The sequence below is a fragment of the Phyllostomus discolor genome, chromosome 5 (assembly GCF_004126475.2).
Source record: "Phyllostomus discolor isolate MPI-MPIP mPhyDis1 chromosome 5, mPhyDis1.pri.v3, whole genome shotgun sequence".
Lineage (NCBI taxonomy): Eukaryota > Metazoa > Chordata > Mammalia > Chiroptera > Phyllostomidae > Phyllostomus > Phyllostomus discolor.
This window is the reverse complement of record NC_040907.2, coordinates 37,641,697-37,656,354: the sequence shown is the minus strand read 5'-3', so window position 1 is coordinate 37,656,354 and position 14,658 is coordinate 37,641,697. Positions and strand designations below refer to the sequence as shown.

General features: G+C 57.9%; 1 protein-coding gene across 15 annotated transcripts in view; it reads left to right on the top strand.

Moving 5' to 3' along the window:
* The window catches only part of LRP8 (LDL receptor related protein 8), a 74,101-nt gene that overhangs the window by 34,886 nt on the left and 24,557 nt on the right, over positions 1–14,658 (top strand). For 5 of the 15 annotated variants that reach the window (XM_036026113.1, XM_036026110.1, XM_036026109.1 and 2 more), the window contains exons 4-6: positions 7,005–7,133; positions 10,278–10,658; positions 11,775–11,897. In XM_036026113.1, the coding sequence (XP_035882006.1) occupies positions 7,005–7,133; positions 10,278–10,658; positions 11,775–11,897 (633 nt within the window). Of the gene's footprint in view, positions 1–7,004; positions 7,134–10,277; positions 10,659–11,774; positions 11,898–12,674; positions 12,798–14,658 lie in introns of all 15 variants that reach the window. The other 10 variants (XM_036026107.1, XM_036026106.1, XM_036026108.1 and 7 more) reach the window with 4 other exon arrangements.

The following is a 14,658-nucleotide window of genomic DNA, read 5'->3' as shown; positions in this document are numbered from 1 at the left end:
CTCACCGCAGCCGCATGAGGCAGGTCCTGTCACTTTCTGAATTTTTCGAAGGAGGGCACCGACGCTCCAAGAGGTTGAGTGATTGGCCCAAGGCTCCCCAGCCAGGACTTGGAAGCCCCAGTTCTTCCCTGGCCTCCAGGGCAGACTGGGTGGCAGCAAGGCAGCCAGGGGTGCGGTGGAAGGCCCGAGCCGAGCCCCAGGCCTGCCTCCCACAGTCCGGGCTTTGTCTCTCTGGGATTTCTTTTCCAGGCCCTAATCCTCAAAGCAAACTTACACCAGGCAGGTCGTTCTGTGACATTTGTTAAATTAAAAAGGAGATGAGAAGGGGGTGGGGAAGGACCCAGTGGTCCTGGAGGCAGTTTCAGCAGAGTGAGCCTGAGACAAAAGGCTGGGGGGGGGGGGGGGGTAATGCAGCACATGGAGGATGGTGGGGCTGGGGGAGACCTGCCTGGGTCCTCATTAAGGGTCACAGTTGCCCCAGAGACAGGGGCAGGGACAGTGGAGGCCGATGTCCCATCTAGTCCCATCTAGGGCTGCAGCTAATGATAACTGGGTTTCCTTGTCTCCTAGCAACAGAGCTACCAGTCTCCCAGTGAGGGAGAGAGGGAGGGAGGGAGGGAGGGTAAAAGCAACCCCTGCCTGAGATGGCCCCTCGCTTCCAGGCACTGCAGCCCTGGCCTTCCCTGCCTTGCCCCAGGCCCCATCCTCTGCTCACCCCACCGGGTAGCCAAACCCAGTGCTGCCCTGGAGGTGCGTGGATTGCCCAGAGCTTCAAAAGGAACAAAGCCCAGCCACACCCACTGTGACTCTCATCCTCCTGACAACCTTGGACGAGGGACTGGATCCCCATTTAGAGAGAAGAAAACAGGCTGGGACAGGGTCACCCACTTGCCTCAGGCTACCCAGCCAACTAGGGACACTGTCGTGTGTGTTTGGGGAGGGGGGCTGTAGCCACGGGGGCTCTTCCTCCTCAGCCGGCCCGGTGGCCCTCGCTCCAGCAGTTACCGTGGACACTGCGGGGAGAAGGGGAGGAGAGGGAGCCTGGTCACTGTTGTTATCCCGTCCTCTTGCTGCCTGAGAGCTTTGCTCCCCCACCCCACACGTCCCTTTGTGTTTGATGTCCCTTTTCATTTTCCTCCTCCCCTCTTCCCCGCACCAGGCCTATCCACCCCTGCTCTCTGGGGCTGACCCCCTTTGCCGCCTGCCCCGCTTCCTCATCCTGCTCTGCCCCATGTTTCCTTGTCTTTGTCCCTTTCTTGCGTTCAGCACTTGCTGCCTTCCCATCCTCGGCCGTGTGAGGCCCTCTGGTCTCACCCCTCCTGCTTCCCAGGTCTGCTTGGGACCCAGCTCTGAGACATTGCTGTTTGCCAGCCGAGCAACTGGAGGCCTAGAGAGTCTGAGGGCCTTGCTTATGAGACACACAGGTTGTTCCCGGCTAGTCTGCCGTCCGTGACAAGAGGCTCCACAGGCCCCCTGAGGCTTGAGGGAGCACCCCATGGGAGCACAGCAAAGGCTGCACCCGGGACTCGGGACTTGGGAGGTCCCGCTCTCTGGGCTCTCCCAGTGGTTTGCTATGAGGTCCTGCCTACTTTTCCGCCCCTCTCTGGGCCCTGGTTTCTAACATTCTGGAATTCTAAAGACCACGATTCTAAGATTCCTAGACTCTTGGGATTCTGGAGCCCTCTTTCTCCCTTGCCTGTGCCCAGCTGGGACACAAGGCCCAGGATCCCACTTCCCGTGCAGAGCTGGGGGTCAGAGGCCCTCAGGCCTATGGGTGGGGAGGGCTGCCTGGAGGAGGCTGGCCAGGGTGGGAGCTCGAGGGTCAGGCAGAACTGGGGGCAGCAGGACCCGGTAAGCTGGCTTGCTCACAGTTTCCTGACTGAATGGGAACCCTGCAGCCAACCCCACTGCCCATTTAATTGGTGTTGTCATAGCAACCTCACAGCCTACCAGGTTTCTGGGGACTGTGCCAGCTCCCAGGATTGAGCCCTCCCTCCCCAAAGAAAGATTATAGGCAGTAGTAAAGTGTGGTGGGGTGTGGTGTTTGATGTATTTGGGTTTGGGCCCCCTAACCGGTGAGGCAAATTGCCCAACCCCTCTGGCCCTCAGCTTGTTCATCTTTAAAATGGGGGTGATGGTGCCTGCCTTGCAGGGGACGTGAGGACTGAGCACGCAGAGCATCAGTGCTGGAGTCATCGGCAGTGTTGGTTTTATTGCTACATTCTGACGTCAGGCCCTTCCCCTCACGTACGGCAGCTTTAAATCGGGGACAGTAGAAGTGTGGGGGGTTGCATCACGAGGGAAAGGGATCTGGGAGCAGCTCCCTGTTCTCCTGCTCCTCCACCATGTCGCCTGCCCCTAGCTGGCTAGGGTTTCTCCCAGCTCTCTCTCCTTCCGGTTCTGGATTCTGCGTCTATCAAATGTAGCCAGGAGTCAATGCAGTAGGAAAGCCTGGGATATTTGCCTAATGAAAGGAGCGTTTCAGCTCTGATCATAGCTCACCTGATTGGGGCTGCTGACCCACCTTCAGGCATCTGTCGGGAGGGGAGGCGGTGGGGAGAGTGGTTCAGGGTGAATGAGTTACAACCGTGGGTGCTGCTTATTGAAAGGGGGGTTTTATTCGTGAATCTTAGAACTTTTCTACCTGGAAGAGGACCTCACTGATGAACCAAGTGCACCTTCCTCCATAAGGCATGGAAGCCCAGAGATTTTCTGTGATCGCCAGCAAGCAAGGGGCCAACCCAGCTCCCAGCACTGTTTCTGACCCCGTGTGGAGGAGCTGGTGCAACTGCCCCTTCCACATGCTGGACGGTCTCATGCCCCGCTTCCTGGGGCAGCAGCGGCTGGACGCCAACCGTTCGCACTGCCTGAGCCCTGGTCCCCTTGGAGCTGGCAGTGCCCCTTCGGAGGTCGTCTGCCCCTAAGCCTCACGTGACCGGCACTGCAGACACGCTCACTCAATAAGCACTTTCATTCTTTTATTCGACAGACATTCCCCTTTTTATTAATTCGTGAACTTATGAATTAGAGAAAGTACCCATGGGTTTGGGTTTCTGGGGCAGGATGCTCTGGGGATCTGCCAATGCCTACAGCCGCTCCAGCGAGCCAGACCCTTGCCGGCTCTGCAGGATTCCTGGCGTCTGAAACAGTGGGCTCCTCACCCCTGCCTCTCAGAACCTGGTCACACGTGGACATCAGGCAGAAGGCCTCCCTCAGGCATCTGCCCTCGGAGAAAAAGACAGAGAGGGGCAGAGACGGAGACAGATGGAGAGAGACAGACACGCACGCTCGGGCTGGGGGCTGCTCCTGGAGGGCCACGTGGGCCCTGACGGTGTGCATCCCCAGGAGTGAGACCAGGGCCCTCCTGGCCCTTTGCATTTGCATTTGTGAAATTAAACGAGGGCAACTGTTGTTTCCTGAGCTCTGAGTTTGTTCCAGGCTCTGAGAGTAGGAATCTTCATATGTTCCCCCATTTAAACCACCGGCTGACTCCGGAAGATTATGTGGCCCCGTTGTCAGATGAGGAAAGCCAGGGTGCAGAAAGGCTAAGTGGCTTGTGAAGGAGCTTCGTGTTAGTAAGGAAGGTTTGGATCCAGGTCCGTCTGACTCAAAACCCACACTCTACCTCCTACATCGTGCTGCCCGGGGCCTTCGGCGTCGGTCGTCCTGAAAGTAACGCATGAGACGGCCAGGCGCCCTGCTGCAGACCCTGCCTGCCTAAGCAGAGGCCCCGTGAGCTCCTTCTGCCAGGACCCTTCTCAATCCCAGGGACACCGGGGAGACCGACAGGGGGCAGGGGTGGGGACCCATGGGGCCTGCTTTTCTCTTGTGTTTGGTGAAGTGCCAAAAGTCAAGCAGTGAATTTGGAGTCAAGACCTGGCATGGAGGTCCAGCTCTGCCTCTCAATGCAAGATGTTGAGCAAATGACTCACCCTGTCCAGGGTTTATTCTTCTCATTCATAAAATGAAAGCAGTGATCGTACCCACTTCCCAGGGAGATACTGCACTTCCCAGGGCTGGGCAGTGAGAGGCCTGGCCCAGGAGCCTAGAGAGAAAGGCTCACGTCCTGGCTGTGGGGAGGAGCTTACATCATAACTGAGACAGGGCGGTTCCAGGAGAGACTGGCGGCTGGAACAGCCAGCATCCAGTGGCCTCAGCAGGCCCTTCCCATCATTGGCCTCTGTCTCCTGTCCTCTAATGGCTGCTCCTTGGTGTGATCTCCAAGGCCTCTCGAGTCCTGGCGTTCCAAGACAGTCCCTTTGCTCTTTGAGGGTAGGAGGGCTGGAGTCAGGCACTGCTGAATCCTTGAGAGCCTGTAATTAGAGCTGTCTATTTAGGGACACAGCAAATGTCTTATTAATTATAAAGAAAGGAAGCAGACGGATTGTTTAATCATTGTCCTTGCTGAAAGGTTATGCAATTAACTGTATAAATATTCATTAAAAGTTCAAGCGGCTGCATGCTGCACCACGTGGGGTCTGCAGGACCAAGCCCCCATAGGTGGTATGGATGGTCAAGGACACTTCAGTCACCTGGGCTTTGAGGCCGAGTTTGGAGCTGGTTCGGAGCCACTTCTCCACCCACAGGAACCTGGGGAGCTTGATGGAAAGGGTGGGGCTCTAATCAGAGGAACCTGGACTCTGCCTCTCACTGCTGTGCCTCTTGGGGCCATTCCAGTACATGGTCTTTCTGAGCCTCAGTTTCCTTGGCTGCAGCATGGATGAGGGACCACCCCCCTGCTTCACTCCGTGGGCAACGCTGACACGACAGTCATTATGAACGGTGCCCTTGGAGCTTTCGCTTACAGCCTCAAGGCCTGTTCACCTGGCAGGGTGAGGGTGAGAGCAAGGTGGGGAACCAGCAGGTGCTCGGGCGGGGCAGCCTGACACCCTGGAAGTGATTGGTGAATGTAACTCACTCCCAACTCCCCTGTGAGATCGTTTCCTGACGCCTGGCTCAGGGATACCCGGTCCGTTGTCCCTCCATCCCAGTGCTCTCTCGGGGGCTTGCAAACATGTAGAGCATCGCTATCACTTCTCTAGGAGTGGATTTCAGAGAGACGAAGTATCCCATATGTTTTGGACTTGCAGAATGATAACCTGGGTGTTCTCAAAGCAGGTGCATGGGAATCACTGGGGTGGAGGGAGTTGCTAAAATGGAGATTTCTGGGCTCTGCCCTCGAAGTCTGCATTCAGTCTGCTATGAGCTGGGGCCAGGGACCCGCATTTCTACCAGCCGCACACCCTCACCCCTTGGTCAGGACATGGGAAATGCCGGTCACCTTCAGCTCCCTTGTGTTCTGGTGGGCCCTGAAGGGGATGTGCTTCCTGAGGGCCTGCAGCATGCTGGTGACAGAGGGGCTCTGGGAGAGAGATCCCCACTTCCAGATGCCCAGGCCCCTCATCACCCTGCATTGCAGCCCCAAGGCCTCCCCAGGCTCAACCCAACAGTTGCCTGTTAAAGGAAATTTCCGTAAAATGAATCCTCTGAACCCTGTATTCCCAACAGGTTGCCTTCTGTTTCATGAAATGCGTTCCTAGGGAAAACTCGGGGGTCCATACTGGGGTCTAAGGAACTCCTCTCTCATGGCACAGTAGTGTTTGGAGACCTGGACTCAGACTCCTGTCCCCACCCATCTTGTCTCTGCCCCTTTCCCCGTCCCTTACGGCCTGTCCTCCCAGCTACGGAAGAGAGTGAACTGGTCTGAGATCAGAGAGAAGAGCTGAGGGTCAGGCGACAGTCACCCACCGCCATCAGGTGTGGTGGACTCTGCCCAGGCTCTGGCCTTGGACGCAGCTGACTCTGAGTCCTTATTCCGTTCTCACCCGGCCGCTGTGTGACTTCCCGCCGAGTCTGCGCACAGCAGCGCTCAGTAGGTGCCCACTGAGACAGTGCGGCAGTCCCCATCGGGCACGCTGTGGGCTAAGTGTCACTCGTGCCCACTGGGCTGGGAGTTCTAAGTCTTTCCAGACATTAACTTAGGCATCATAACAATCCTATGAGGTAGGGAATAGTTTTATCCCCACTTTATTGGCACAGAGATAAGGATTGTTGGCTAAGCTAGATAGCCAGTGACTGACTGAGCTAGGATTTGAACCCAGGCAGCAAAGCTCCAGAGCCCATGCCCTCAGGCTCCGTGCTGGAGGCCATAAGATAATCCTCACCCTGCCGAGTCCTCGTGAAGACTGAGACTGTGCCCGGCACGCCCCAGAGACCATTGTGTTCAGGCCTCTGGTACACCCTGAAAGGCAGTCAGAAGCCAGCCACCAAGGTCTCGGATGCCTCTGCCTTGGCTGGGTCTGTCACGTGGGTCACCCTGAGTTGCTCTGGGAGAGCACCGTCCGCAGCCCTGATCAGGGTCCTCATTCTTTCTTCCAAATTGCGAATCAGCCCTGGGGCTTCAGGCCCCTGATTGAGTGAGTCTCTGATCACAGCTGCAGTAATTATAGCTGTGCGGTCCCACGGGGCCCTGCCACTCCGAGGCTGCTGCGCAGCCGGCTCGCACCATCACCGGGAGAGGGACTTGGGGAGGGGTGGGTCCTGTCAGGGGAGCTTCTGAGGCCATGTTGAACCCTTCAGATGTACGTGTTCGGATCCTGGAGTCACTGATCGGGAAGGCAAACCGAGGCCCTCATGGGCACATCTCGCTCAGGGACACACAGCTGGGAAATGACAGACATGCATGCAAAGCATGGCAACTTCATGTTGCCAGAGCTTAAAGGGGAGGTTTAAAGGGGTGGGGGTGGGGCTGGTGTGGCAGGCAGGGGTTGACCGGATCTAGGAGGCTTGAGTGCCAGGGACAAAGGGGGCAGGAAGGGGAATTAGACAGGGCAGCGGTGGAGTCAGTTAGAGAGTCCAGAAAGTCTTAGGGGCAGACAGGCTTCTCAGATGAAGAAACTTGACACAGGGAACAGGAAGGCTTTGATGGATTCCCAGGGCCTCAGGCCAGGTGGCTGGGGCCAGGCAGTAGGACTGGTTGGCACCATGCCCTGTGTCCTCCACAGCAAAACAGGTGTGTCCTGCAGAGAAGCTGAGCTGTGGACCCACCAGCCACAAGTGTGTGCCCGCCTCGTGGCGCTGTGACGGGGAGAAGGACTGCGAGAGCGGAGCGGACGAGGCTGGCTGTGCCACCTGTGAGTCAGGGTCAGACCCCCAGGGTCTGCCCAACATGGTCAGGCAGCCGGGGGGCGGGGAGGGGGGAGCGGGCAGGGCTTGGTCAGTGGAGAGGAAAGGGTGGTGATCAGGACACTAGGAATGGCCAGGCACTTTGGAGACATTTTCTTCTTTCATCCTCACAACCACTTCACAGGCAGCCATTATCATTCCCATCTTGTGGGTGAGGAAACTGAGGCTCAGACAAGCGAGGAAAAGTGCCTAAGCCTGAGTGAAGGCACTGAGATTCAAATTCAAGTCTGGACATCAAAGCAAATGAGTTTTTGCCATGCCTGACATTTGCTCATCCATTCCATATGTCTCCACTGATATCTGAGCAAGGGCAAGGAGAACAGACGGGGCCATAGCAAGACCTGGGGGTGGCCTGGATCGGGGTACTGGCAGTGTCAGGGGCAGGTGGGGGGATGGGAGTGGGAAGAAGACAGCAGATTCCTGAGGTGTGAAGGACTGTTGCTGAAATCTCAGAGTTGAGCGCAAATGGCACAGAGTAGAGAAGACATTCCCAGCGGCCGTGGCAGGGACAGATGGAGGTGGTCACTGGGACAGTTCCACATCACTGAGCTTCAAGCACAGGATTATCTCCATCCCAGAGAGCAGGCCAGCAGGTTCTAGGCCAGTGGGGAGCGTGGCTGAGCCACACTCGTCTTAATTTGACGGGCACCTACTGTGTGCAAGGCCTGAGCCAGGCTCTGGAAAGGCCTACACAGTCCTCCCCCTGGGAACTCATAATTAATGGGGGAGAAAGACTGGCTGTTGATAACTAGGCTGCGAGGCTGGGCTGAGATACAGGTGGTCACCCCGGAGCTATAGCCAGGCACTTGTCCATCACTGCCTTCCTCCCCACTTCTTCTACCAACTTCTGTATTTGCATGGTACCCATCACCCCTCCTGGCCCAGGGAAAATGCTATCTCCTCTGGAGGCTTCTGAGTCACAGCACTCTTAAGATTCTAAGTCTGGAGTTTGGATGTGTCTGAAGCCAGAAGCAGCTGGGTATGCGGAAAGACCCTGGCCAGGGCCAGCCGATTCCAAGCCCCAGGGACGGCATCAGCTCTTTTCTTCAGCTGGATAATTTTGTGGGGCCTCAGCACCAATGAGAATGCTCTCCCCTCCTTACCCCCATAACAGGTGTTTCCTTGGTCGTGAAGGCCATCAGCCACTATTGCAGGGGGTGGGAACAGTGCCAACCAGGGCATGTGGCAGCAGGAACGTTCCCTGTTAACTATAGCAGACAGGGGTGTTAGAAGGTTTCCGTGGGCTTCTCCGAGACAGGTCCCAGCCACCTGAGCAAAGGACAAACAGTGCTCCCCTCCTCCACACTCAGAGTTAATGATGTTTGTGCATGCTGTGAGTGGGGTCTCTGGGCACAGGCCTGAGAATATAGATCTCAAAGTTGCTGTCAGCTTCAGAACCTTACAGAGAATGCAGCAGAAAGAAGCACGTCCTTTCACAACTCTGAACACAGTGAGTCCTCCCTTTCTGGACATGTATTGCTGAGTCTGGTCAGGGAGGAGGGGAGCTAATCGAGGCATCAGCATAGTCTTGAGGGGCAGACATCACAGGGTTGTGTGCCTTTCCCACCAATGCCTCAACATCCCAGAAGCCCAGAAGGGGAAAAACGCAGCTGTCATAAACTTGACAGACCTGTCAGTAACACATGGCGTGAGCTGCCTACATTGTGAAACTGAAGACATCATTCTTTTTTCTGTTCAATAACATGAAAAAAAATGACATTTTTTCCATCAGAAAATAAAAACACAGGCTCTTGGCGCCCCCACGTGGAGAAGGCTGGTGCTGTCACCTCCACGTTACCTTGGGCCACAGCCTTGCCCCCACCTTAGCCCCTGGGCATGTTCTTGGCCTCTGTGTAAGGAACGAAGGGAGGAGGGAGGTAAGGAGGGAGCTGCTCTGGAAATAGTTTGTACTCCAGGAGAAAACCAGGAAGCTGGGAGGAGTCAGAATAGGAAGGAAGAGCCCCAAACCTGACTTGTTTCCCTTGTCAGCCTGGACTGTGTGACCCTGGGAAAATTGCTCCCCTCTCTGGGCCTCAGGTTCCCATCTGTAAACTGGAAGTTGGGCTGGTGATCTCCAAGGCCCACGGGAAAGGGAAGCCCAGGACACCAGGCAAGGTCGGTGACCTGTGCCATTAACTACTGCACATCCCTAAATCAGTCCTCATGCCCAGCCGAGTCCAGCACCCATTCACAATCCACCCACCCACTGAAGAGAGCTCTATGCCAGGCCCTCCGAACAACGCCGGGTTGATCTCAGAGCCAGTCCCCATGCAATGTAATATGTGGTCACCGGGCAGATGGAAGAGGATACCAGATCCAAATACCTGAGCATGATGTGAAAGGCACCCCACAGGAGAGTAGAGGTGGAGGGAGGCTTCTCAAGCTGGTGAGCACGCAGTGTGTGACGAAAGAGGACTTTGGATGCTTGACAGACGAGAGAGCTCATCAGTATAAAGTGTAGACAGTGGTGGGCAAGAGTTGTGGACCCGGCAGATGGAATAGCTTGAGCCAAGGCCCAGAGGTGGAAATGTGTGCAAATGGTCTAGTGTGACTGAAACCAGGGTGTGTGCAAGAGTGAAGTAAAGGGACAGGGCGGCGGCTCTATGCCAGCGGGCTTGGATGCCAGTCCACAGGACTGACATAGATGGTAGGTGCTGGCAAATGGGAGGGTGGGGAGGAGCCTGAGCCTCGCTGTTCGGAAACAGCCCCAGGCCTCCTTCCCCGGAAGAGTCAGTATCCTGTTACATTTCATTCCCTAGGAACATCACCAAGTCCTTTGAGACAGGCGGCGCTCTGCTGCTTTAGACTCCTAGTGCCACCCTCCCCCTGGCAGCAGGACAGGAATTCCCACTCCCAGTGAGGCTGGGGAGGCTCAGGGAGGGCGAGTGTGTTGCCCAAGGTCACCCCCTATAACCCTAGCAGGACTGGACTGGATGCCCTGTTTGCTGTTCCCGATGGCATGTCTACCAGTCAGCCCCCCAGCAGGGCTTATTCTGGCCCAGAGGTGAGGGTCCGGGCCCCTGTAGCGGACCTGCGGGTCGGGTCGCTGGGAATGGGGTCCGGCGGGCCGACCGGCTCTCTGTCCCGCGCAGTGTGCGACCCGCACGAGTTCCAGTGCAGCAACCGCTCGTGCCTGGCCGCTGTGTTCGTGTGCGATGGCGACGACGACTGTGGCGACGGCAGCGACGAGCGCGGCTGCTCCGGGCCGGCCTGCGGGCCCCGCGAGTTCCGCTGCGGCGGCGAGGGTGGCGCCTGCATCCCCGAACGCTGGGTCTGCGACCGCCAGTTCGACTGCGAGGACCGCTCGGACGAGGCGGCCGAGCTCTGCGGCCGCGCCGGCCCCGGGGCCACGTCCACACCCGCCGCCTGCGCTGCCGCCCAGTTCCCCTGCCGCAGCGGCGAGTGCGTGCACCTGGGCTGGCGCTGCGACGGCGACCACGACTGCAAGGACAAGTCGGATGAGACCGACTGCCGTAAGCCCCGCCCCTCCATAGCGCCTGCCCCGCGGCGGAGGCGCCGGGCGTCTGCCAGGCGTGCCTGGTGCCTGGTGCCTGGCTCTCCTTTCCTGCCCGTGTAACCCTGTTTCACTGTGGCGGAGACCAAGCTCGGTGAAAGTGAAGTGGCTACTCAGCTGCAGAGCTGAGGCCTAAGTACAAGGTCAAGGGTCTTTGGCTGTACCTGTGTCCCTGGATGATGCCCTCGCTGTCATACCTCCCACCCCACCCCCTGTGCTTTTCAGTCCCAGTCACCCACTAGCTCCATCTCAGGGAGGCCTTGGTACACCCAGGAACATGTGCCACCCTCCTACCTGCAGAGCCTGCTCATCCTTCAAGGCCCCTCCCAGAATCCTCTGACCTTCCCAGCTGGGCTGGGTCTGTCCCCGTGGGCTCCCGCAGGTCCCAAAGCTGCCCTCTCTTACAGCCCTGTTATACTACCCTCTGTATTCCTCAACCCACCTCTGCACCCTTGATCTCCTAGAGCAGCGGTCCCCAACCTTTTTTGGCACCAGGGACTGGTTTCATGGAAGACAATTTTTCCGAGGAGGTTGTGGGGGTGGGGGGTGGACAAGAGGCGGAGTTCAGGCGGTAGTGCGGCCCTGCAGCCGTTTCTCAAAGGCCAGGGACCTGGACTGTGACGGGGGTGGGAATCTCCGTCCTAGAGGATAGGGAAATTCTTAGCAGTCTCTGCGTTCCCAAGCCTGGCAAGCAGGGCACATAGTGTGTGCTTAGGAAGCGTTTGCTAAAGGGATGAAGACATTAAAAGATGAGCATTGAGACTAAAAAGGCCACATGTCCTCTCTGGAGGGGTAGCCCTGGGGAGACGCAGTGGACGGAGAAACAGGAGACCTGAGTTTTAGTCCTGGCTCTGCCAGCCAGAGTGCTGTGTGACCCTAGGTGAGGCTTTCCCCCTCTCTGAGCTTCAGTCTCCCCTATCTGTATACTGGACGTGCCTCGGTCAGGTGTCCTTCAAGAACTCCCAAGCTCAGCCACTGCTCCTGTTCTTTCCAGGGGTGGATGTGGGGTGGGGGCAGGAGAGCTGTTCCAAGGCCACGTTGGGTCTGACCCTCTCTACTTGGCTCCTCCTTGCAGCACTGGGGACCTGTCGTGGGGATGAATTCCAGTGTGGGGATGGGACCTGTGTCCCTTCAATCAAGCGCTGCAACCAGGAAGAGGACTGTCCGGACGGGAGTGATGAAGCTGGCTGCCTAAAGGGTGCGTGTGGTCAGAGGCCAAGGGGCAGCATCCTCCACGAGAAGCCCGACCTCTCCCCAAACTCGGGCAGAGAGAGCAGAGTTGGAAGCTGCCTGCCCCTGGTCCCTGTGGGGCACCATTCCCCAGAGCATCATTTGCCCCAGACCACCCGTATCCCCTCCCTGGGGCCCTAGTGGCACCAGAAATGGGTTTTTAAGGACTTTACAAAGGCTAGAAGGAGCCTCGGGGACACGAAAGGGCACTGCAGGAAGTCCCGCCCCCAGCATTTGTCCACGCCCAAGGCTCCAAGTTCCCAGACTAGGCAGAGCTCAGTCATCCTTCCCAGGGAGCCCCCTTAATTCGCAGATGGCTCTTCCAGTCATCACTCACCCTTGCAGGAGCAGGGACCCTGACCTACTGGTCTTCTGGGGAAATGTGCAGTGAGGCAGCGTCCCCTCTCCAGGGCCCTAGCACATAGGTCTCCCTCAGGAGGTGGTCGGTCCAGCCCCCAGGGTCTCTGTTGAGCTGCCGCTTTTCCCTCCCAGGGCCCTGGTACTACCATATCAGATGCAGACCCCCAGCCCTGCCCAGCTGGCTGACTGATCTTGGGCATCTTGGTCATCCCTGGGTCCCGTCCTCCTGGTAGCAGAGCTCCTACCAGCCTTGCAGACGCTGTCTGTCCTGGGCCACCGTCTGGAGACGCTGGGGCTGGAGCTCCGCTCACCTTCCATGGGCCCGCCCAGCCCTCCCTGCTGATTGTCTCACAGGCGCTGTCCACTCTCTTGTCTGGCCCGACAGAACCGACATGTGAGGGCCCCCGCAGATTTCAGTGTAAGAGTGGAGAGTGCGTGGACGGCGGGAAAGTGTGTGATTCTCAGAGGGACTGCCGGGACTGGTCAGATGAGCCTCTGAAAGAGTGTGGTACAGTACCTGTCTGTGTCCACCTGCTGGACTAACCCTCCCTCCCTGCCTCCTCCCGGCAGCCGAGCCCAGGCCCTCGCCCGCCCCTCGGCACACCTTCTGCCCTGACCCTCTCTCTCTGCACTCTCGTGCTTTCCTGGGGCCTCTGACGGAGCTCTCTGCCTTTGGGCCTCTTGTCCCACATATCTACAAACACAAGGCCTTTCCTTTCCAGCCCAGATGCTCAAAAATGATGCTTTGTATCACAAACCCAGCCTCTGCTCCTTTCACATCAGACCTCTGAGCGTGTGCTCACTCTGGAACCTTCTCTCTTACTCAGTGTTTCTGCCCTGCTGACCTAGCCAGGACTCTGGACCCCCCTACAGGAGGGAGAGGTGGGAATAGCAGGCAGGTGGCCCATTGAGGTACGTGCCAAGGCCACCTGGCTCAGATGAGAGGAGGACAGGATCAGCCACAGAGGGTAGCGTCATCCTGAGCCCCGAGGAGCTTGGACTTCTTGGGACCCAGACTTACAGGCCGGACATGAGTAAGGAGCGGGAGACGGCCATCCTGGCGGCTGAAGCTGGCAGGGCGGGTCCCTGGCTGAGAAGAACAGGAGAGTCTGGGCTGTAGGTGGGGTGGGCCTCCCAGAGAACATGCAGAAAATGCAGTGTGGGCTCTAGGAACATTCATGTCTGAGGTCGGGGGTTTAGACAGGGAATTCCTGGGAGGACAGAGCCCAGGTCAAGCCCTCCTTCCCTCCCTCCCTCCCTCCCTTCCTGGCAGACGTGTTTTCACCCGGCACCTCCCCTCCAGGGCACTCAGAGGAGCTTCACGCCCAGGAACGCCATAGGAATGGCATGTTTCTGCCCCGAGGGCTTGGAGGATTTTTAAATTGATTTTGAAAGGAGGAGTAGCTGGGTGAAGGCCACTCCACCTGCACTTGAGCTTGCAGATTCACACCCCAAGGCCCTGCCGAGAGAAGCTCTAGAAGGAACCTGTGGAAAAGAGGATAGGGAAGCAGGAGCAACTGAGCCCAGCCCCACCCCGCCCTGCCCAGACTTGGAGTCAGCAGGGACTACTAACCCACTCGACTCTCTTCTCTCTCGTCTTTCGCACGACTCCCCCAAGAGAAGTGTGTGCGCATGTGTCTGTGTCTGTGCTGGCGAGAGGCCAGTGTCTGCATCCGGGGCTCCTTCTCTGAGTCAGGCAAGGGAATCACGTCACATGTCTCCGTGTGTGCTCCCACGTCCGCGTGAATGTCTGTGGAGCCCACGGGCCTGTCCGTGCCTCTGCACGTAAGCTGGTGTGTGTGTGCATGCAGACGTGCGCATGTGCTGGGAAAGTGATGCTGCCCCTTCCTTCTGTGGGGGACCACCTGCCCCTCTCCTCCCCTGCAGGTCCCCCAGAAGAATCACCTCCAGGCTAGATAGAACTGGGAAGGCCCAGAGATTCCCCTTCATCCCCCGCCCCGGTGCTGCCCTTGCAGGGGAGGGTTGAGGGGTCCAGACCCACCACTCATTCTCTCCCTGACCACCTCAGCCCTGGAGGACTCTGTGCTCTCCCTTGTCCCCATCCCGAGCCGTCCTACACCTGCCGTTGCATCAGTGCTCAGAAAATACCAGTGCTGAGTTGCTGCACTTGCAAAGGCAGAGGGAGGAAGTGAGTGGGTGCATGAATAAGGCAGGGAATGAGGGGTAAACAGATGAATGGACAGAGCTGAGGGCATGACACGGATGGGGGAAGTCAGGGAGGGCTTGGAGTGACACAAGGACCTCTGGAGGTGATGCCCCACAGAGAGCACCCCAGAGGTACCATGGCTCGGCCCGTGCCAAGGGGCTGGGCCTTCCGGGGCCGGGCCTGGTTGAGTCATCTCCAGGCC